At 38.8% G+C, this 22,274-nt stretch overlaps 1 protein-coding gene across 5 annotated transcripts in view; it reads left to right on the forward strand.

The window, feature by feature from the left end:
* FRYL (FRY like transcription coactivator) overlaps nt 1-22,274 on the forward strand; it is a 162,932-nt gene that overhangs the window by 47,719 nt on the left and 92,939 nt on the right. For all 5 annotated transcript variants that reach the window (XM_051617266.1, XM_051617268.1, XM_051617269.1 and 2 more), the window contains exon 3: nt 17,676-17,875. In XM_051617266.1, coding sequence (XP_051473226.1) covers nt 17,756-17,875 — 120 coding nt within the window. In that variant the 5' untranslated portion in view covers nt 17,676-17,755. The remainder of the gene's footprint in view (nt 1-17,675; nt 17,876-22,274) is intronic.

Raw genomic sequence — 22,274 nt, forward strand, 5'->3', positions numbered from 1 at the left:
CTGGCATCTCAGTGGAAACCTGCCTCATTTTTCTCTCTAACATCTTGTTTGTGCTGGCTGTCAGCAGGACAACAGCAGTTGGGCCAGATATCACCAGATTTTTACTGTTCTTTCAGCTTCAAATGAGGTCTTGTCCTGGAAAAAAGACTGGCTGGCAACTGGCACTTGGTTTTTATGCCAGCAAAGCAAAGAAAGAGGGAAACTAACCCAGATGTACTGAGGTTTGGCTGGGAAGTTCAAAGTTTTTTTGATAGCTATTTAAGACATTGTCACCAGAATACCATGATAGAGTGGTCAGGGGATACTAGGGTGGATCTGTGCATTGTTCTGCTTATGTCTTCAGAAATTAACAGGTGAGGAAGAGAGGAAGAATCCAAAACCTAGCAGAAGTGCATGGATGAGAAAGATTTTAGAGTTGATTGTGTTTGTTTTTTTTCTTTTTTTTCTTTATTCATAAATAATAATAATTTATTAATTCTGAAAGAACTGAGTTAAGCAAAGCAGTATGAGCAAACCCAGGTTTCATAAATACAGCCAAAGGTGACCAAGAGGAAAGTGATTCCACTGGTAAAAATTTTATAAATTCATAGAATGGTTTGGGTTGGAAGATCATCTAGTTCCAAACCCCCTGCACGGGCAGGGATACTTTCCACTAGGCCAGATTGCTCCAAGCCTCATCCAGCCTGGCCTTGAACACATCCAGGGAGGGGGCATCCACAGCTTCCTTGGACAACATGTTCCAGTGTCTCACCACCACTCTCAGTGAAGAATTTCTTCCTAAAGTCTAACCTAAATCTCCCCTCTTCTAGTTTAAAGCCATTACCCTTGTTCTGTCACCACAAGCCCTTGTAAAAAGTTCCTCCCCATCTTTCCTGTAGGCCCCCTTTCAGGTACTGGAAAGCTACTGATGAGGTCTCCCCAGAGCCTTCTCTTCTCCAGGTTGAGCAATCCCAGCTCTCATCCTGAGTGAAGTAGAGAGGGAGAATTGCCTCTCTCGACCTGCTAGCCACACTTGTTTTGATGCAGCCCAGGACATGGTTGGCTTTCTGGGCTGCAAGTGCACGTTGCCAGCTCATGTTGAGCTTCTCATCAACCAGCACCCTCCAGTCCTTCTCTTCAGGGTTGTTCTCTTTTCTTAGTATCTGTCACTGTAGTACTGTTCAAATTATTGTTTGAATATTTTTATTACTATTTTTTTTTTATTTATAGTTTGTACCTATCTTTCATCACAGAATTACAAAATAATATTAGAGGTTGGAAAGGACCTCCAAAGATTGTCAAGTCCAAGCCCCCAAGCCAGAGCAGGACCAAAAAATCTAGGGCAGATCACTCAGAAAGGTATCCAGACAGGTTTTGAAAGTCTCCAAAGAAGGAGACTCCACGACCTTTCTTGGGAGCCTGTTCCAGTGCTCTGTAACCCGCACAGTAAAGAACTGGTTTCATTTTATATTTGTAGTTTTAATACTCATGTTATCTAAGACTGAGTGCCAAAAGGTGATCATGAGTACTAGATAGCTTTAGCTATTTAAAGGCTGGGGGAAGTGACCAAGAGCCATGAAGGTGCAGAAGAACAGTGGTGCTGTCTTGACAGCATTTTCTCTATGTAACTCTCGGGAGCCTTAGTCTCTGATGCCTGCTGACTGGGAGTGCTCTCCAGAAGCTTGGCTAGGTCTGAGTTAACCCTCGGAGTTAATGGCACTGCAATGTGTGTGTGCTTTGCTTGTGTCTGAGCTGGAAAATTCCTGTGAGAAGGGGATGGGATATTTCTAACCTTGAAATGTACTTGTCTGTCTTGTTAACTTGCGGATGTTTGCTCATGGCGTTGTGCGTTTTGACTTCATTGAGGTGGCAGAGCCTCATAAAGCTTTGCAGGTTTTCATCAACATATACAATTAAGAAAATGCCTGACCAATTTATCTTTACTTTCCTATGTTTTCCTGTCCTATGCTTCTTATCAAGCATAGTTGCTTCAGCAGGGTATTGATACCATATTTCTGGAGATTAAGCACTGCTTCTTCCCTTGAGTTGTGGTTGTGGCGTAGTCATGCATTGCTGATCCAATTGCCTGCCTTTTCTTCACCTGCAGAGGAAGAAAACCATGATCTCATTATTCTGTGGTTCTAGTAAACTTATAGTCAGGTCAGAGGAAAGTGTGCTTCTGTGGTGTGATTGAAACAGCTTGGTGTTTTACAGTGTTGTCAGTACCTGACCACACAAACTTAAATACTGCATCATCAGGGACAAAGATGAGCGATGGGCTCTGGCTATAAAACTCAAATTTCTAGGTCACTGGCTGAGAGGATAACTCAGCAGATGCCAGTGCTTGTTATCGTTTCATGGTTTGAATTTGATTTCCTTCCAGGTGTCAGGACCAGAGAGCTGCCTGCTTTGAGGCCCTGAACTCTGACTGAGCTCTGTGGTCAGTCACTGCACAGTCTCCAGTGTGGCTGGACTGCTTCCTTGCTTTCTGTTTCTGTCCCCCTCAAAAGTTGTTTAGTTATTAATGTAATCTGTGTTTTATTACTGTAGAATGATTAATGAGGTAATATGTTGTTAGGATACGTACACAGATTTTGCCTGTGTAACTTCAATATACTGAGGAAGCTTGAGGTCCAAAACCTTGACCAGAGAAGCTGAGTTTTCCAGGGTTGAGTGGGAATAGTTGGGCAGCATGTAAAAACAATTTTTTGTCTGAACAGGAACGAAGCAAGTATTTCTCCATTTTCAAAACAATGCTACCAGAAAACTGATACATTGCAACCTGGGAGATGGTGGCATTAACTAGCTGTTGGCGTTCATTCTGCTTGGTAACTGAAGTGGATCTTTTTGGGTTTTTTTTCTCTCTTCGTGTAGCAGTCATAAGGAGTGTTACGGATTGTGGTTTCCCCTTCTAGGAGGTTTTACCCTCTGCTCCTGAAGAATGCCAGACATTGGAGAATTTTTTGGCCAGAATCTTAATAGCTCAGTATCTTTCTTTGAGTATATTTCTTCTTCTTTTTATATTTGTGGTGAACTTCTAAATGCTGCTCAGGTATTGCTCCTATCATTGATAGCTAAGCCATAGTTGGTGTGTGTGAATACGGTTAAATGCTTAGTTACTTTTTAAGCCTCAAAACCTGGTTAGTATTCAAATTATCACATTTCAGAATGTAGCTGTGATACAGCTGTTCTACCTCCTTGCAGGCTGCTCTCTTTAAAATACGGTATTATATATAAACATATCTTTATTCCTACCCATCATCATGGAAGACTTCAGAACACATTTTCCGTACTTCATTTTGTAGGCAAGCATCTCTGTTACTTTGCTGATAGACTGTGGATATCTTCTGCGTCTTCCTACAAAAATACAGATCCTACTATGTAATTTTTATCAGAAAACATTGTAGGAAATACTGTTGTAATGTTGTGTAGAGCATGTAGCAGATGTAAATGTGAGACCTTACAAGACGGAAAGGAGATGCTATTAAAACAAGAACCAAGGGGAAGAAAAAGAGTTTTTCACTTGCTCTCTCAGTCTCTCAAGCGCCAGACTGTGTGCCCAAGAGGTCCATCCAGCAGTTGAGCATTCATCCATAGTCATGGTATGGGAGGTAGGGATGCCAGGTGCCACATTCTCCTCATGTTCTGGGTTCCTCTCCGGTTGACAACAGATTTTAGATATGTGTTTTTGGGGCTGGCAGCGATCAGTGTCTCCATCCTGTCCCACCTCTGTGAGTTCTTAGGACTGGCCATGGTTCTTTGTCTTCAGACAAAGAGTGTTGGGTGTTGCAAAAATGCAGGTAGACTGGGGGAGGAGGGTCTCCATGACCTGCTCACCCGTGTGCCATTCACACAAGCCATGCTGGGAGCTCCACTTCCACTGGTGCCTCCAGAGCCAGACCTTCCTGCTCTTACCAGTCTGAGCCTCTCAGATACAGTTCTCCTCAGTGCTTTTTAGACCTTATAAGAACATGTTGAAACCAGATAGAAGTTCTCATTGTGGAGAAAGCAAACTACATTCTGCAGTAAATTAGAATCAGATAAAAAGTTAAGATGAAAGTTGAGGAACGTAGAAAAAAGCTTTTTCTTTTTCCTTTGAATTCCAATTCATACATCTGAAATATTTTAAATGACCAGTTTAGCCATGTGTTTTGGAGTTCTATGGACAAGCATATGATAGCCTATTTTTATTTCAGATGTGACTTGTCTCCTCCCGGGAACTGACAAAGAAGCTGTTAACTCAGAAGGCTCGTTGTGTTAAAGGTGGCTAAGAATAGCACTGCATGGCATTTAGCATTGTCTCCTTACAGAGGTCCAGTTCAAGCACTGGCTGTGTCTGCATGCTACGTGAGATTTTTGGTCACATTTGTGCTGTGCCCTTGCACTTTCCTTGAAGACTCTGAAGACTCAACAGCCCTGAAAACTGTTGTCTGTTTTTTTTAAGTAGTTGCACAACTTCAGATTGTTGCTACTTTAGCTTACTTTTGTTTGCAATTAGCATATATACATTTCTTCGGAAGGTCTGGTTTAAAATGTAAGTGTTCCATACTTCTAAAAAAATACTGTTAACTGGGGCTTCGCATGAATGCAGCACTACCTGTTGCTGTAAAAGACTTACAGTGCTGAGGAGCCTCAAAATACAGTTCCCACACTAACCATAGAAACAAAACAGATTTGTTTATGTGATCTAGTGAAGAATCCTGAATCTTCTAGACAATTCCTTATTTTTATATTAATCAAGCTTTATTACTCAAGAAAAAATGAGAACAGACATCCCAGACCATCACCAACTCAGCTGCTGACATTGCTGTTTTACTACAGAGTTTGGTAAAGGAAAGGACTTGCCTCAGAAGAGTACATTTGTTAAACAGAAAAACACAAGCAACTACACTTAATTAAAAACATTTACAACAATGTTGTGTGTGCCATCACAAGGAAATTTATGGTCCAGCTGAAAAATTATCGACCTCTCCTGTGTGCTCACTGGGGATTGAAACCCCCAAGAGTTCCATTTTCAGAAGAGCTGATCCTCTCAGTGCAGGGCAGAAAATTTTATTTAGGAAATATATGCAGATAGGATTTCTTAATTTTCTTCTTTTAAACTATCCAATGTACGTAGTTACCTAGATGTACAGGTTTGTTGTTGGTTTTTTTGTTGTTGTTAATTTTTTAGGGGTTTTTTGTTTGTTTGTTAGCTTGGTTTTGTGTTTGTTTTTTGTTGTTGTTGTTGTCTTGTTATGACTCCAGCAAATTTATGGTAAGAATATAGTTTTAGAATCATAGAATAGAATCATAGAATCCTAGGGGTTGGAAGGGACCTCGAAAGATCATCTAGTCCAACCCCCCTGCCAGAGCAGGGTCACCTAGAGCACATCACACAGGAAGGCGCCCAGGCGGGTTTTGAATGTCTCCAGCGAAGGAGACTCCACAACCTCTCTGGGCAGCCTGTTCCAGTGCTCTGTCACTCTCACAGTAAAAAAAATTTTTCTGATATTCACCTTAAACCTCCTATGCTCCAATTTGTATCCATTACTCCTTGTCCTATCACTGATCATCACTGAAAAAAGCTTAACTCCATCTTCTTGACACTCACCCTTTACGTATTTGTAAACATTGATGAGGTCACCCCTCAGTCTCCTTTTCTCCAAACTAAAGAGACCCAGCTCCCTCAGCCTTTCCTCATAAGGGAGATGTTCCACTCCTTTCATCATCTTTGTGGCTCTGCGCTGGACTCTTTCAAGCAGTTCCCTGTCCTTCTTGAACTGAGGGGCCCAGAACTGGACACAATACTCCAGATGCGGCCTCACCAATGCAGAATAGAGAGGGAGGAGAACCTCTCTTGACCTACTAATCACACCCTTTCTAATACACCCCAGGATGCCATTGGCCTTCTTAGCCACAAGGGCACATTGCTGGCTCATGGTCATCCTCCTGTCTACCAGGACCCCCAGATCCCTTTCACCTACACTGCTCTCCAGCAGGTCAGCCCCCAACCTCTACTGGTGCATGACATTTTTCTTCCCCAAATGCAAAACTCTACACTTGCCCTTGTTGAACTTCATCAGGATTTTCCCCACCCAAGTCTCCAGCCTGTCTAAGTCTCTCTGAATGGCAGCACAGCCTTCTGGTGTGTCAGCCACTCCTCCCAGCTTGGTGTCATCAGCAAACTTGCTGAGGGTACATTCTGTGCCCTCATCCAGGTCGTTGATGAAGATATTGAACAACACCGGTCCCAGTACCGACCCCTGAGGGACTCCACTAGTCACAGGCCTCCAACTAGATTCTGCCCCATTGACTACAACTCTCTGACTTCTTCCTTTCAACCAGTTCTTGATCCACCTCACTGCCTGATCATCAAACCCATACTTGATCAACTTATCTACAAGGATGCTGTGGGAGACGGTGTCAAATGCTTTACTGAAATCAAGGTAGACCACATCCACCGCTCTACCATCATCTATCCACCTAGTAATTTCCTCAGAGAAGGCTATGAGGTTAGTCAAACATGACCCTTGGTAAAACCATGTTGACTGCTCTTGATGACCCCCATCTCCTTGATATGTCTAGAGATAGTGCCAAGGACAAGTTGTTCCATCACCTTTCCAGGGATGGAGGTGAGGCTGACCGGTCTATAGTTACCCGGGTCCTCCTTCTTGCCCTTCTTGTAGACTGGAGTGACGTTTGCTATCCTCCAGTCCTCAGGCACCTCTCCTGTTACCCATGACTTACCGAAGATGATGGAGAGTGGACTAGCAATGACCTCTGCCAGCTCCCTCAGCACCCTTGGATGCATTTCATCCGGACCCATCGATTTATGGATGTCCAGATTGCTCAACTGATCCCTAACCCAATCCTCATCTACCTGGGCAAACTCCTCCTTTACCTTGACTTCTACTGGGGCTATATGAAACTGGCGCTCATGGGGAAAGCCTGCAGGAGTAAAGACAGAGGCAAAGAAGGCATTGCCTCTGGTATTAGTTTTGTTGGCTATGTATTTGAAAAAGCCCTTTCTATTGTCCTTAACCCGACTTGCAAGGTTAAGTTCCAAGGAGGCCTTAGCTTTCCTAATTGCCTCCCTACATTCTCTGACAACAGTCCTATATTCCTCCCAAGTAACCAGCCCCTCCTTCCATGATCTATAGATTTTCCTTTTTGTTTTCCTTTTTTGTTTTGATGATGTTGATTTTTTTTTTTCTTCTCCTCAAAGTGTCTGTGTTAAAATGTGAGAGACTGAGTTAGTCTTCAGAGGTTTATTTCCCTTTTCAGCTCATATGTTTACATGGAGTATTACCAGGTAAGACTGACAGAATAGGAGCATGTAACATTTGAAATTGATTACTACTACTCTTTTTTAATTCTTGTGTGTATATGTAACACTTCAATTTTCAAGCCATACCTCAGAATTGGAAATACTATTATAGTATTTCTGAGTACTTCACTAGCCAGTTACTTACAAAGATTTGAAAATGCTCTGTAAATGGACCCAGTCTGGGCTAATTTAACTTTTTTTAGCTTTAACTTGTAGAAATGTCATCTGAAATATTTTTGCTTATATAGAACATGTTAAAAGAAATCAGTCTGTTTTTTTAATACAATTTTTTTTTTAATACTTCTTTTTAGATGATACATGATTTGAAGTTATTGGTTACTTTGTAACTGATGCTCCACAGTCCCTTTTCCAAAATAGCTTTTTTCAGTAAATCTGCCCATGTTCATTACTTCTTGCATTTACTCAGGAAAGTTATCAGCTTGACATTAATGAAGATAATTGAGGATAATAATCATAATGGAGATAATGAGGAAAAGTATTTTTTTACTGGGAGCTGGAATTGCCTTCTCACAAGGAAGGAATAAACAGGCAGTGGGAGGTGGGATTTTAACAAACTACCGTATGTTGTGCTCTGCAAGAGAACTCTTTGAAAGGCTGCTGGCTTCTGACACTATCTTTTTGGAAATAATATCAAACATAAATTTGTTGAGCATTTTGTTGTTTTTTTTTTTTCTTTCAGTACTGTGCATCAGTAGAGTTTTTTATATCCTTAAATCTTCAAATTGGGGATGTGGACTTTTGTTTTTCCAGGGAAACGTGGATTAGGGAAGATGAGAGAAGGTATTCAAGTTCCTTTTTTTATTTGCTGGTTAGGAAAGGCATGCCTGTGATCACTTTGACCTTGTTACTTTAAGCATTTTTGTGTGTGTGGTGTATAAATATCTGTTAATATATTGAAACAAAACAAAATATTATCATAGATCAAATGGTTGCAGTGACAAGTGTTAGGATTGTTTGTGCAGCCCATATATCAGTGTGTTTTTATTCCTTTGATGCTATATCCTTGCCTTAGTTTTTATTTTTTTAGGTAGTTCTTCTTAAAGCTTTAGCTTTAGGATTTAGTTTGTGCTTTTCTTTCTCTTAATGTAGTTAGCATACCATTAAAATTAAGTCTTTATTCAGAGTAAGTTTACTCTCATTATTGCTGTGGAAATGCACGTTTCCTTAACTTGTAGAACAGTGCATATGGCATTCGGGAATAAATGCTATCAAGTATAATTTTCTTTCCTTCTCGTACTACTCTTCTAATCCTCAGGCCTGACTGAGGCTGCTGCCTTTCCTCCCTTAGGCTTTTTAATTTAACATAACTTAACCAAGCATTGGTATAATTTTATTGCCTGTGTTGGTGCATGCTTAACATCAATGCATTTCCCACCTGGTGCAGCCTCCAGTTTGTTAGCCCAGCAAGGAAAAAAATTATTTCTCTGTTAGTAGTTAATGTTCTGTTCTCTGCCCTGCTTCCCCCACCCCTGTGGGCTGAGCAGAGTACATTTTCCATACGAAACAGAAAAGGCATGGGGGAGAAAGTGTGCTTGAATGTTTACCTGTAGGCTTACCTGTCATCTGAGAAGCTGGCCAGTCTTCTGTCACTCTCAAACTGCAGATCATTGGCTGGGAGAGGGAATGGAGAGAAACCAAACTGCAGCTAGCATGTTTAAATTTGTTCAGTAGGAATCTGCACTCTTCTTGGAAACTTAAAAAAAAAAAAAAGTTTGCTAATGGCTAAATACCAGAAAACATTGATACAGGTGATATGTACCTGCTAGGCTCAAATTGATACCTTATTTCTGGGTCCTTATTGGCAGAGTTTGGATAAGTGCTGCAGCTAGACTGGGTATCCAGCAGCAAGCCATGGAACGGTGTCAACGTTTTTAGCTTTTACATCATCAGACAAAGTTGTAACTGCACATGTTTAGAGAAAAAAATTATGGCATGAATCATTGGAATTGGTGCCAGATAGCTAGACATCTTAGCTGAGGTCCTTCTAGTTGTCTTTCTGACTCCAGGTCTTAGGACAGAAGGAAAGTTGTGCAGTGCTTTCACGAGTGATAGCCTCTTGGCTATCACATGAATGCACAATAATATCTAAAAGTATGATAACCATTATTAGTATGGTGATGAACCTGAGCTTATGGGTTCCCTTGGAAGCCAGGGACTACTACTAGACCAGACTTAGTGGTGGATTGGTTTACGTTTTCCAAGGGCAGGTTGATCAGAAGAACTAACAGAGCAAGCCAAAATTACACTGTTCTGTCCTTTCCCTCCATATTCAAAAGGAAGTAGTCATCTTTACTCCTGTTGCAGTAATAACTTTAAATAAAATAAGAAGCATAATATATTGCTCTTTAAAATTAGTAGGTAAGCTTTTTGGTTGGTTGGTTTTGGGTTTTTTTGCTTTTAAACTTACAGCCCTGAACCTTTACATTCCTGCCATTATCTTACTTCCTTGTGTGACGTGTTGTGTTCTAGATTATGAGCAGATGAGACATATCCTTTATATTCTTTTAAGCTGTGCTTGCGTGAGAATGGCTTTCTGATAATGAAGGAAAGCATATTAAGTGTGTTAGCAATTTTGAAGTATGCTATGAAATGTAGTTTATGTCCTTCTAAGTGAAGGTTTCTGTGAAATTAAAAATATTATTTTTCATTAAAATGGCTTATCTGAAGAGGTTTTCTATTCTGGCAGTTGTTCTAGAAAAGGAATTACATAAACTATGTTTTTAATGGTCTGACACTTTAATGTTCAGGATTTCCTGGTGGCATGCCCTAATCAAGAGTGACTGGGCAGGACTTGAGACAATTGAGTTCAAAACGATTTCCTCTTCTTCCTCCAATTTTGGTGCTTTATCACATTGTTTTCCAAAGTGTACAGTTTCGGCTTTTGGCGTCTTTTGCTATCAAAATTATTTTTTAATGTCTTTTTTTTTTTTTTCCTCATCTGATAATAATCTGCATGCGTGGTCTACCATAGAAGGCTCTGTAATGTGACTCACATAATGAGTTGTACCTACGTATGCTTCTTGCAATTTTAGCTGGTATTGCCACCAATGTCCCTGCTGTTAAGTTATGGGGTTTTTTTTTAATGTAAATATGTAAAATTGATCTTACATACATCTTAGTGATTTTTTTAAAATCTAATTTTAAATTTCTTACTTGCAAAAGTAGTTGGATGCACCATAGATGGAACGTTCTGCCCTGCTGTCCCATACTAAGTTAGAATTACGTAGCCTGAGAGATCAGGTGAGCCTTCAGCAATTACCTTTGTGACTGTAGCTTGTAGCAGCCTTTGCTGCTCCTGAGTTTGATATTATCAGTGGGCAGAGTGAGCCCAGCAATGACCAATGGACTGTTTCTGACTGGCTACCCTGAGTGTCCCAACACTATCCTGAATGTCCAGTCTGACCTCTTTTTCAACCATTACATTTCTTAATAAAAGTATAATAAGTGTTTTTTACCTTCAGTAGATATAAAATACCCACCCATCTGATTTAGGTGATTGTACTTGATGCACGTGGCTGTTGTTCATCTTGTTCAGTCACAATTCTTTAGAGAAGCAGGTTCTCTTTATAAAGTATGAGGATCATGTGTTGCTCTGCCGACAATTTAAGTATTTCTGTGATTTTATTATTTTATTTTTTTTAACCCAAAATAAAGCTTTGCTCAGGTAGAAACACTGGTATCTTGCAATTCAGCAGTGGTGCTCCTTTCCACATTTGACAGAGGTTTAGCAAGGTGGTTTTTGCAGGGCTACAACTTCCTACCTATGTATAAAGGTAAGAGGAATGACTAGCATAGTCCTTATTTGAGAAGCAGTTGGGAAAAGTCATATTCCAGTTTCTTTCTTGGCATGTATCTGAGTTTAGGTAAAAGAACTATTTAAAAGTAACATTCCTGATTTTATTCCTGTAATTTAATTTATCTTTCCGTCTGTTCTAGAGTTTCAAAGAAGGAATAGTATACCTATTTTATTATGAGACTTCTCAAAATAAAGTAAGGAAGAGACTACTGATAGGAAGTCCTGTACAAGGAGCTTATTATTTTTGCTGAATTTGCTTATTCATTAAAGCAGCTAGAAAAGAAGAATTTCTTGTTCTTTTCACAATACTTCCTCAAGGAGTGTTGGAATATTAGTACAAAAAAGGAGGAAAGGTGCTATGTCGCAGAGAACATAGCAAAAAGTCTCCAGAAGGTTTAGGTGATGTGGAGTTCAGAAGGGGGAGAGAGACCTTTCAAAGACTTGTCTGTGACACACAGGGAACTGACTTAATAAATCTCAGACTGTGTTGATAGGTGTGGAAAAGATGACAGATAAATTTTCTTCTACACTTAATTTGATTGAAAAAACAACAACAGCAAACCAAAACAAAACCATCCCTTTAAAGTTTGAAGCAGTATTACTGAAAGTTACTTCTCTATTCCTTTCTCCCTTGCAGGAGACTGTTCAGTAAGATTTCTAGAAAGCCTTATGCCAAATGAATATCTAAATATTACAGTTTATGAATGAAATTTTCAGATATTTTAACAGCAGTCGAGCAAAAGACGACTGACTTTTTGAAAGGGCAAGACTTCAAACTTGACGATCATCTGTAGTAGCAAGACACTATCTAAGGGATTGTGATCTGGCCTTGGTACTTAGAAAACTACTTATTTCCAAATTAAGGTTTTATGCCTTCATATTTCTGCTGTGTCTCTGTCTCTTTCTGAAGCGATGTTTGTGTGACAATTCACTAGCAGAAGAGTCTGCATTTTGGGGAAAGTGAAAATAAAATTTCTTGCCTGTGTTTTCAGAGGCTTTGAAAGCGGAAAACAAGCTTCATGTGAATACCTGTAACTAGACAAATTGGCAGCTGCTCACCTAGTTGAGTCAACTTTTGAGAAAGAAAGAATGTTCCTATTTGTTGGGGGTAGAAAAATTATTTGTATGATAAAGCTTCAGAAGATTTCTGTGAAGTTTTTGTTCTGTGGGTTTTTAAAGTCCAAATGAAAGCTCAGCTGGTCATAATACCAGACCCCACTATGCACTCAAAAATTTTTCTGTATTCTCTCCCAGGGCAGCCTTCACATTTTAGCCATGTGCTTAATTAGCTACTAGTTTAAATAAATTTGTCTTCTCTTTATTGATGCAGCATTCATTTATGTTTGTTTATTCTAGAGCTTGGCTAAAATGTAATGTGTCTGAAGCTCATTAAATAAATGGTCAGTAGAGAGGTGTTTCTGCTGCAGAAGTAAAATGTAAGTTCTGATTTAGATCCAGAGGGGAAGCTATCAATACATATATAACTTCCTCTCAGTGAAAGGTTTGACTTGGTTTTACAAATATTACTGCTGAACTAAGCCAGTTCTAAGCCTGCTTCTGCTTCGCAGGTGGGTAATCCACTCACCTTATTAATACGTGACATTTCATAAATGCATGACAGAAGTACCAGCTACTATTGCTGGTTGTTTAATTAATTAAATTGGCATAAAATCAGTGAGAGAATCCTGAATAAGAATTTGCAATCTGAGCTTTTATTCCATGGGGCTTATTAATGAGATTATGATTATTTTTTGCCTGTTCATGTAGTGTAATTGGACATGTGGAGCCGTGATCTTCGTTAAACGTTTTGCAGATATTTGTTATACTGCCAATGTAGAGAAAGAAGTGAAAAGGCCATACCTCATGTCACTGGATGAATTAGTCATGTAGTCTGTATTGAAAATAATAGGATGTTTGTTCACCAGGTACTATGTATCCAGACCAAGATCTGAGAAATATGGGAGAAAGAGGAGGGTTTTTTTTATTTCTTGGTCATGTGTATTATAGTGTATTTGGACTGATTTCAGTTTCAGTCACTGTGTTTATATTTGTGGTGTTACTGATTAATAGGTGTATATTATGTAAAGCAAAGGAATATCTAGGTAACATCTATGACAATTTGTTTGGTCAGTTGCCCTTAGTGGATGCACAATTTCACTGACAACAATTGTGGATTTTATTAAATTGTTTCTAGTTTAGCATGCATCAGGGCATGTTGCCTTTTGACCTTGGAGTATGTTGTCTGTCTAATTATTCTTTGTATTGTTTCACTGTTCCTTGAAACTATCCAAACAATTTGGTGTGGCCCTAGCAACCAAACAATACTGTTTAACAGAGATTTCCTACGGCACTTGCTCCCAGATTTCCCACGTAATGCTAGCTCGCATCAGAGCAAACAAACAGGATATTGTTTCAAGTGAATAACATTCAGTGTTTTCAAGCCATTTATGAAAGTAGTTTTTGTTTTTGAACTGTTGTGAGTAGTATGATTTTTGGTTCCAGATTTCATCTGAAGTTCTGTAGAATGGTCTGTGTTTTGAAGCTTCAAAACAATGTTTGGAACTTAGATTTTTTCTGGTAGCTAAAAGCAGAAAATGGCTTATGTTACGGTTATGCAAAGAATAGCAGAAATTATTTAATGCTGTCCTGTAAAGAGATTTTTGTTTTCCATTAAGCATGCCATTTTAAATCCATCTAGACCCTTCTTTTACAGTGTTATCAATTGCAGGTTCATGAGAAAATTAATCCCACTGAGCATAATTAGGCCAGATAATAATGTTGTTTGACCTAGTTAAGAAATCTGATAATAGATGTTGGCTTTTCTTTAAGGAACTACTATGCATTTTATTAAACACAGTCAAGCTCCCTCCCCTTTTTCCATCCTATGTGTTTTGTGTTTTGGTTGGGTGTTTTTTTCTGTGTATATTTAACTATCTTACTGGTTTTACATAGCGGATAAAACCATGAACATTGTGATATACAAGGCAAGAGTGGTTTATGTGAACCATTAATGCTGTCATGAAGTAGAGTCCTATGCAAGCTCACAGAGGAAAGTAAATCCTAGTAATTTATTCTGCCTTTTGAATACGCTGGAATTTCAGCAAAACTAAGATATGTGTAATCCTCTCTTGACAGCATTTATAATTGCTTCAGTTTGACAATTTTCCCTTCTCTTTGGGGCGAGTTTTATTACTAACTGAAGAGCAGTAACATGTATGACTGTAGAATAGCCTTAACCGTGCTTTGCTGCTGAAGAGTGAAAACACAAGTGCTGTCCCTGCCTTGACTCTTCTTTTTGTGCTCGTGCAAGCATATGTGTGCTCATATGGTGAGTGAATTGAACAACTGGTTGTGTCAAAATTAACCTGGGGAATAAAATGAATACATATGTTGCTTTTCCAGTTCAGTCCATGACACAGCTGCACACTAGTGTTTGTTTGCTCAGGAGGTGGATGGTACAGGGAAGGAGATACCTGACAGAGGGATTGCATCCTTTGACAATACTGCAGCTTACACCATCTGAGGGGACTGTGTGGAACTGTAGCCAAGGAATGGAGTCTGTGGCTTTGCAGGCAGATGTAAGGCTGTCCAGGTACCACCTTCCCCAGTCTATGTGGTCATGCCCTCTGCCTTGCACTGAAGTTTCTGCAACTTTTCTAGGAGCTGGCCTTGTTGTAGTCCAGTTGTTGCTTTTTTTCTTGCCAGGCTTAGGTTTCTGTCTAGCTGACCCACTTTAATTTGATTTCCTATGTTGTTGCGTTAGCCTGGGTGGAGAATTTGCCTGTGGTATGCCTGGGTTTAGATTGATCAAAACAGCCTTGGGGTTTCATCCTCAGTGAGAGAGGCTGCTTTGTATCCTTGAAAGTTCATATTGAGATGGTTTCTTTACTGAAGATTAGTTTACTAATGCAAAGTAAAGCAAATCAGCTCTCAATGTTTTCCCAATTCTTAAATGACAGGAGCTTTTTAAGGTCATATTTTAAAAACTGGAGATGGAAATGTATTGTGTAAAGATATTTTTAAAGCTTGTCAACATAAGGCAATCTAGATGTTGGATTAAGGAACAAGTTAGTCCTTTTCAGTTTCACTAGAGAGGCAAGAACTGGTTGAGTACCAGCTTCGTATTGTTCAGGAGCATGAGCCAGACCAGAGCTGTGGCAATGTTCCCTGAATTCCCTAGTCTCTAGCATGGGGAATGTGGCACACTCCAGTAGGTAAGTCTAAAAGGAGTGAAAGCAGCTACTTTTCTAAATTTCTTCTGATCAGACACAGCTGAAAGTGTTCAAAGGCAGATTTAAAATTCTGATTTCTTTCCAGTCTGTTAGCTTAAATTAGAGTCCAGTTTGTCTGTTGATTAGAGCAAAGCTTTAGCTTTCTTAGAAAATCTCATATTTAGGATAGTAACAACTGTTTACTTGGACATTTGTGGTATCTGTTAGGAGTCCTTAGGTTCTTGATTTTTTAATTTTGCACATCTGCAGATAGATATACATGGAGAGTTGTTAAAAATTGGTTGTTGCAGCAGTTTTCTGTTTTGTTGGTCTCATACTTGGTGGTTTTGTTACCTGCTATGGCTAGGAAGGATGTATTTGTTCTTTTTGCCTCTTCTCTCCTAAGATCTCTGTGCTTTTGTTCTTGACACATAATGCACCTATCTTGGTTCCTGGTCTTTCTTTGGAAGCAGGAAGCATCAGGGCTTAAGAATGACAGGAGCATGGATGCTGGAGAATGTAGACATTGTAAAGAACTGAAATACTTTTTCGTGTGCCTGGCACACTTTTGCTTCTGTACTGGGGGACAAACCAGTCATCAGATATAGGATAAGAAGGAATTTTTCTTTCAAGTCAGATGTTTTGAGTTGTTGCCTTTCTCTGCAGCATGCACTTTGGTCTGTTTCCTAACACCTCTGTGTACTTTCATCTAGCAAACTTCCACCATAGGGATCTAGAACATGGCAGTGTCTTTGATATCCCATTGCCTGTGCTGTGTACAGGAAAAAAATAAGCATTGCTCCAACTAAACAGCAAGTTTGTACAAAAAATACTTTGGGGAAAAAACAAAGATCATATGTAATACCACCAACCTTAGGCTAAATTAGTCGTGACAATTCTCTTTTAACTCATGCTGAATTGTTGTTCACTTCTGTGGGAAACTGTTCTTCCCCACATAAGTCTAAACAAAAATTCACAATATCTGCAAGCAGCTCTTCATAGCCCCCCAGTACCAGCTTGCGACAACTTCAGTAATGCTTTTGATAAATGAATGCTTTCTGTGGAAGCTGAGGAAGCCTGAGTTATGTAAAATAAAACTTTCTGAACTGATAGAAGAAATGATGATTGGCTGAGACTTAAACTTGAGAAGTTGTGAAGGGAAGTGCCAAAGGTTTCGTCTACATGGCAACCAGTACTTTCATGAATGAGTTGAACACTGGAAAAATGTTTGAGCAACAATTATGGATAATGTTGAGTTAATAAGAATTGCACGTGTACAAGTTCAAAACACAAACATTTTGAGAGCTTGTCAAAATTGACCAAATACTTCTTCTCACACTTTTAACTGCAAAAACCCCTGAAGAAGCTTAACTGAACGAATTATAATATGTCATACAATAAAACAGACTGAGACTAGGCTCCTTATACAGCTGTCTTAGGAAAATAAAATCTTAGTATCAATAGGTAAGATTATTAATAGCAATTCCCAATATAAATAATAAAGGAAAGAAAAAAGGTCTGCAATCATGGAATATGCTAGAAAAATACCAGACCTTTTTGGGGTAGGTCTATGGTGTCTTTAGAGATGTCAGTAGCCATTTTGATTTACAATGTGCAAGACAAGAATTGTATTTATTTACTCTAATTGTTATGTGCATGTTAAACTAATGTATGAGTTCTAATACCTGCTTTTCAGTATTACAATTCACATTGGGTGGCAGCTGTGATAATAAAGAAATGGTTTTGAGTGCTTAGGAAGAAAAATAAAGATGGATAAAGATATGTAACCTTAGTATATGGTCAATTCAGTGTAAGACTGAAAGTGCTAATACTTGAGAGGGAGACTAATATATTGTTAGTTATATTGATCAATTAATATATCTGATAAGGAACAAGTCTTTCAGATTTGTGATTAGAGTTTGGAGAAAAATAGTCTGCATGATATATCTAGAAAGGGTTTTGCATTCTTGTTAGGAATACCAGTTTACTCACAAAAAGGGTCAAGGTATGCCAAAGAAATATTTCTCTTGAAGATATTTGCACACCAAGCAGAAGCCAATTGCTCTTAACTTTATCACAATCATCCTACAGTTGTGTTTAGAATGGGGCTGTTCACACAGCATAAGAGAATGTTGTGTTTTGTCAATAAAAATATTAGTTACATTGTAAACTCTTGTGTGACTTATCTTTAGAAATTTTTTAAAAATCTTGTTGGATGTTATAGCTAGTTATTTCCTTCTCTGGTTTAGATAATTTACTGGGAATACATCTCTGTGGTGGATGGGAAAGGAAAGAAGTGACAGGTACTGTGTTTAGAAACTCTGGTTTATTGCTCTTTATTTTTCTTTTTTTTCTGTAGCTTCCACACCACCCAGCAGAGTAAATAAACGCAGAGTTTCTCCAAGCGTTGTTTCCACCTGGGAAAAGAGAGGCATCATCATGTCTAATATTACTATTGATCCAGATGTCAAACCTGGCGAGTATGTCATCAAAAGCCTCTTTGCTGAATTTGCTGTTCAAGCTGAAAAGAAAATTGAAGTTGTAATGGCTGAACCTTTGGTGAGTCCTTTTGTTGTTTTTTTATCATAATATCCCTTGACGTGGTCTTGCTTTTTTTCTAAAACAGACTGATTTATCATATGTATGGTTACTGAAAAAAACATCTCAAAATATTGTTGACTTTTTAAAGGGGTTGTTTGAAGAGTAAATAGGCTTCTGCAATCAGGGTTGCTACCTGGATTATGTTTTATTGACTTCCGTTAAGACAGTTATGGAGTAGTTACTGGAAACAAGACCTCTTAGTATTCGTAAGTTCTGCAAAGTTACAAAAGGAAATAGCAACAACCAAAAATGTTCTTTCATTAACAGTTCAAAATGTTTCCTGTTGATGTTTCTTTGAAATAATGTCTTTTTTTTTTTTTAAGTTTGATTGAGCTTAGTTAATATTAGTGTCCCTTTAAGGTGTGTTTTCCAGCCTGATGTTCCATGGGAAATGCAAATGCACCCTCTAGTCTCAACATATGACCTATGAAGGTCATACCCAGTGCATTGCAACTGTGATGGGATTAGAACTTTGTCTAAAATAATATTTTTATAAGTGCAACATAATACAGCAGTAATGTCTTCCATGTGGTAATGAAGCTTCTGTTCTTGACTTTGCTCAATTTTCTTGTCCCTGTGCTTTTCTTCCTCCCTTAATTCTCATAAGTATGTTTTGAAGGTACTTTAAAGCACCATTCTTCTCAGTCTTTTTCATTCAAGGATGCATATGGTGTTCCTACAAGAATTTGCTAGTTGGTCACCGCTCCTGAGGAAGTAGACCTGAGCTTGGGGCTGGAAGGGCTTGAGTCTCCATTTCTCCCTCTTGTGTCAGCAGCCACTGCCACGTGAGATGTGCCCAGACCTGTCATTATCTCTTCCTCTTACTGCTGCACTCTCTCCAATTTTTAGCTACTTGGTTTTGCATAAGAGTCCTTCTTTCTGTGCATTTCTTCTAATCATCTGAAGGTAGATTATAATGTACAGGACAGACTTAACTGATTTCAGAATTGGCAGAAATTCTTTCGTTATAGCTACAGCACTATAGGATGTTTTCCACGCTGTTCAACTAGCAGTACTTCCTGCAACATATGTTTAATTTTTATTTCTATATAGATGCAGTTATTTTGTTTGAATGCAATTTAGAATTTTATTATTCACTTATATTTATGCAGGGGCTGTAATCTCTGCCTTACTGTCTCTTGGACAAAGCAGGTCCAGGACATAAAAAGATTAGGCATTCAATGAATTCCAGTGTTGAAATCTTAAGTTCTTTTAGTGATAGGCAAAAGGTAAAATAACTTGAAATTATAGCTAGGAAGTCAACTAAATAAAAAGGCTTCTGTTTGCAACTGCTGCTTGCAGGAGTGTTCTGTATTGCTCTGAATGACCCTATTACAGAAGAAGGCACGTGTGAGCACTTGGACCCCAGTTTTGAAACTTTCAAAACAATGTTACGAGCAGGAGTCCAAAAGAATCCAAAAAGGGGGCTAAACATGTTCTGTGGTGTCACTGATTCTGTTCGTCTTCAACCAAAGTGGTAAATCAAAGGCTGAGGAAAAGGAAACATTTCTTTATACACACCTGCTTAGGTATACATTGTGTATATTTATATCTGTGTGTGTTTGTGTACCACGCAAGCCCACACCTTAAACATGTATTGTCTATTTCCTTATAGACATCCAAAAGAGTTAGATGTTTGGGAGAGTCTGATAAGAAAGTGCAGAGGCATTTGTAGCAAAAGGGGCAGGCAAACGGTGAAGGTACATAAGGTACATAGCTGAGAGGTGAGAGGAAAGCTGTGGGGTGATGCTGGGGTGGGTGATCTGCGAGCCCGCTGCTGCCACCCCCTTCCTGGGCCCCTTCTGTATTCCTCAGCCAAACAGAGCTTGGCCAGTGACACAGACTGCCTGTTAACTCAGAGGGGCTACAGAGGGCTTTTCCTGTGGACACAGCTAGTTCCGAGTTAAGTCTCCTAACCGGAATACTGTTAGCAAGGTAAACATAATAGCCCTGCACTTCACTTGTGCTGCAAAACTTTTCTGGAGACCAGATTAAATAATACTCTGACAACAGCCCCAGGATACATCTCCCTGCCATGCTGTTAGCTGTAAAACAAATGTTTTAAAATTGTTAACAGTACAAAATAAAAAATATCTTATTAGGTAAAAAATTAGAAAAACCCATTAATCTAATGAAATAATGCACTTTTCAAAGAAGAGTGATTTCCAGCTATTTTATTTTGTGAGATTCTATGGTGATTGCATGAAATCTACATTAGTCAGGATCTTATAGTAGTAAGATTCTGAAATAGCTATTTTGTGTGTATACAGTATGATTTGAGATAAAATATGAAATAATAGAATCGTATTATTATAATAAAATGGGAAATATTAGTGGAGTAGTAGTTTGTGAAAGTTTTTAACAGTTCTGCCTGGCTTAACTTCCCAAGTTGAATTACTTTAAAAATATTTTAATGCAGTCAGATGTAAATTTACACATACAGCCAACATTTGTTGTTTTATATAGAAGGGAAAACCAGCAATTTAAAAGAGATGCTAGAAGTGGTGGAAAAGTGAAACAACTTGAGCCTGTGTGATGTAAAAGAGGTAGGAATCCTTGGATATCTCTGAATGAAATGAAGTACTAAAATGGTTTTATTTTTGTACATAGGATTTGAAAAAAATACTGAATATTCAGTACTGGGGTATGAGATTTAAAAGAGTAAGAAAAGGCTGAAAGGGCACAGGAATGATTCTGACTGAGATTGCAGAAAAGGCTTTACAGGAAGAGAGGAAAAGCCTTTATCATTTTAGTATGACTTGATTTTGTGGGATGACTTGGCTACAAATAAGAAAGTTTATATGGAGAATATATCTACGGCTACATAAATCTTTAATTAGTGTTAGATGAAGCCAGGCTGTCGGATGAAGCTGTTGGGAAAGAATTTGAAGCCAGACTTATTAAAATCAGGAGCTAGACAGTTTTAAAAACTTGAACGTATCAGCAGCAGAGCAAAAATTACTTTTAAAAGACAAATTATAAAAATGTAACTTCAGATGAAGACAGCACCTGGGGGTGGGGGGAATGTTACCATTTTGTCTCGATGTAGAATTTAATGTAGGACTAACTGACTTGTGGTTTTAAAAAGTAACTACATGGTTTCTCTCGGTGTGAATTAGGGTACTCAGTGAGTAACAAAGTAGTTTCCTTTCACTGATTTATTTAAGAGGTCTCTGCTTGCAAAATTTTAATACTGCAGTTTCCAAACTTACGGAAAGAGTTTATCAGCAAATGCTTGAGTACCATGTGTAAACAGGGGAAGGAAGATCTCCTTTTAGTGAGTATAGTAATTTTTTTTTTCTCCTTAAATAATTTCTTCTAAGTCTTTTGTAGTATTTTATATTTTTAAAGGAAAAATGACTCATATACAATTTATTGTAGCTTAAAATGTTCTTCCTCAGCAGAGTAAGGATGACTGTGAGGCATGATACTGGCCTTCCCCACATGTGGAGCACACTATCCCTGTGAAAAAGATTAGTGATAAATTCAGTAACCTTGCATTTTGTCAGGCCGTGTGTAAATACAGATGGTTAGAATTTAAGCCGAGACAGTTTAACATGGTACCACCAAGTCACTAAGCTATTAACTAGGTAAGGTGCTAACTTGCTAAATTGCAGTTCAGTCTCACATACAAGTCAAAACCAGCAAAATTTTTTTTTAACAGGTGTTGGCAACAGAACAATTTAGTTCCATCATGAAGAAACTAGATGTTGCTCAGACCAGTACTGTAGTGCTTTTGCAAGTCTTGCCTAGATACTTTCAAAAGCTTGTCTGAAATCTGTAAAACGTAGCACACTGCATGTCTTCAGTGCAGTGTTTCATGTATGGGGCTGTGGCACTGGGGCAAGGATGCAGGTGCTACCCACTGTTTGGGCTGGGGAGGCAAGGCAGCACCACTTGTCTGGTTTCTTAGTGCAGCTTGGAGGAAAGAAGGAGGAAAGAAGCAAGAGTGCTAGTTTTGCTGTGCTCACCTGAGCTGTCCTGCTGAGGTGTGCTAGCCACCAGAGAATGGTGCCAGTAGATACTGGAGAGGGGCCAACAGGTGGTACCTTTTTCCACGGGTGCAGTTGTTTGCACAACACACACGTGTCTGTCTACATCCTGATCTGAGCTGCCTGCTATATGTTGACATTTTTGCCTTACATAATGGATGCAAATTGCTCTTTGGTTAATTCAATAGTGGGGGTTTTTTCATTTAACTTGTAAAATGTAGACCTGTTCTTTTCTATACCTCTCTGAACTTCAGGAAGCCAGGAAAATAGGCCTTAAATTATTAATTCAGTGAAAATTTCCAGACCTTTATGCTGTATCCAACTTCATATTGGATAGATTTTTGTCAGTGAGACAACAGGGACCA

This window comes from Apus apus, chromosome 4 (assembly GCF_020740795.1).
Source record: "Apus apus isolate bApuApu2 chromosome 4, bApuApu2.pri.cur, whole genome shotgun sequence".
NCBI classification, from domain to species: domain Eukaryota; kingdom Metazoa; phylum Chordata; class Aves; order Apodiformes; family Apodidae; genus Apus; species Apus apus.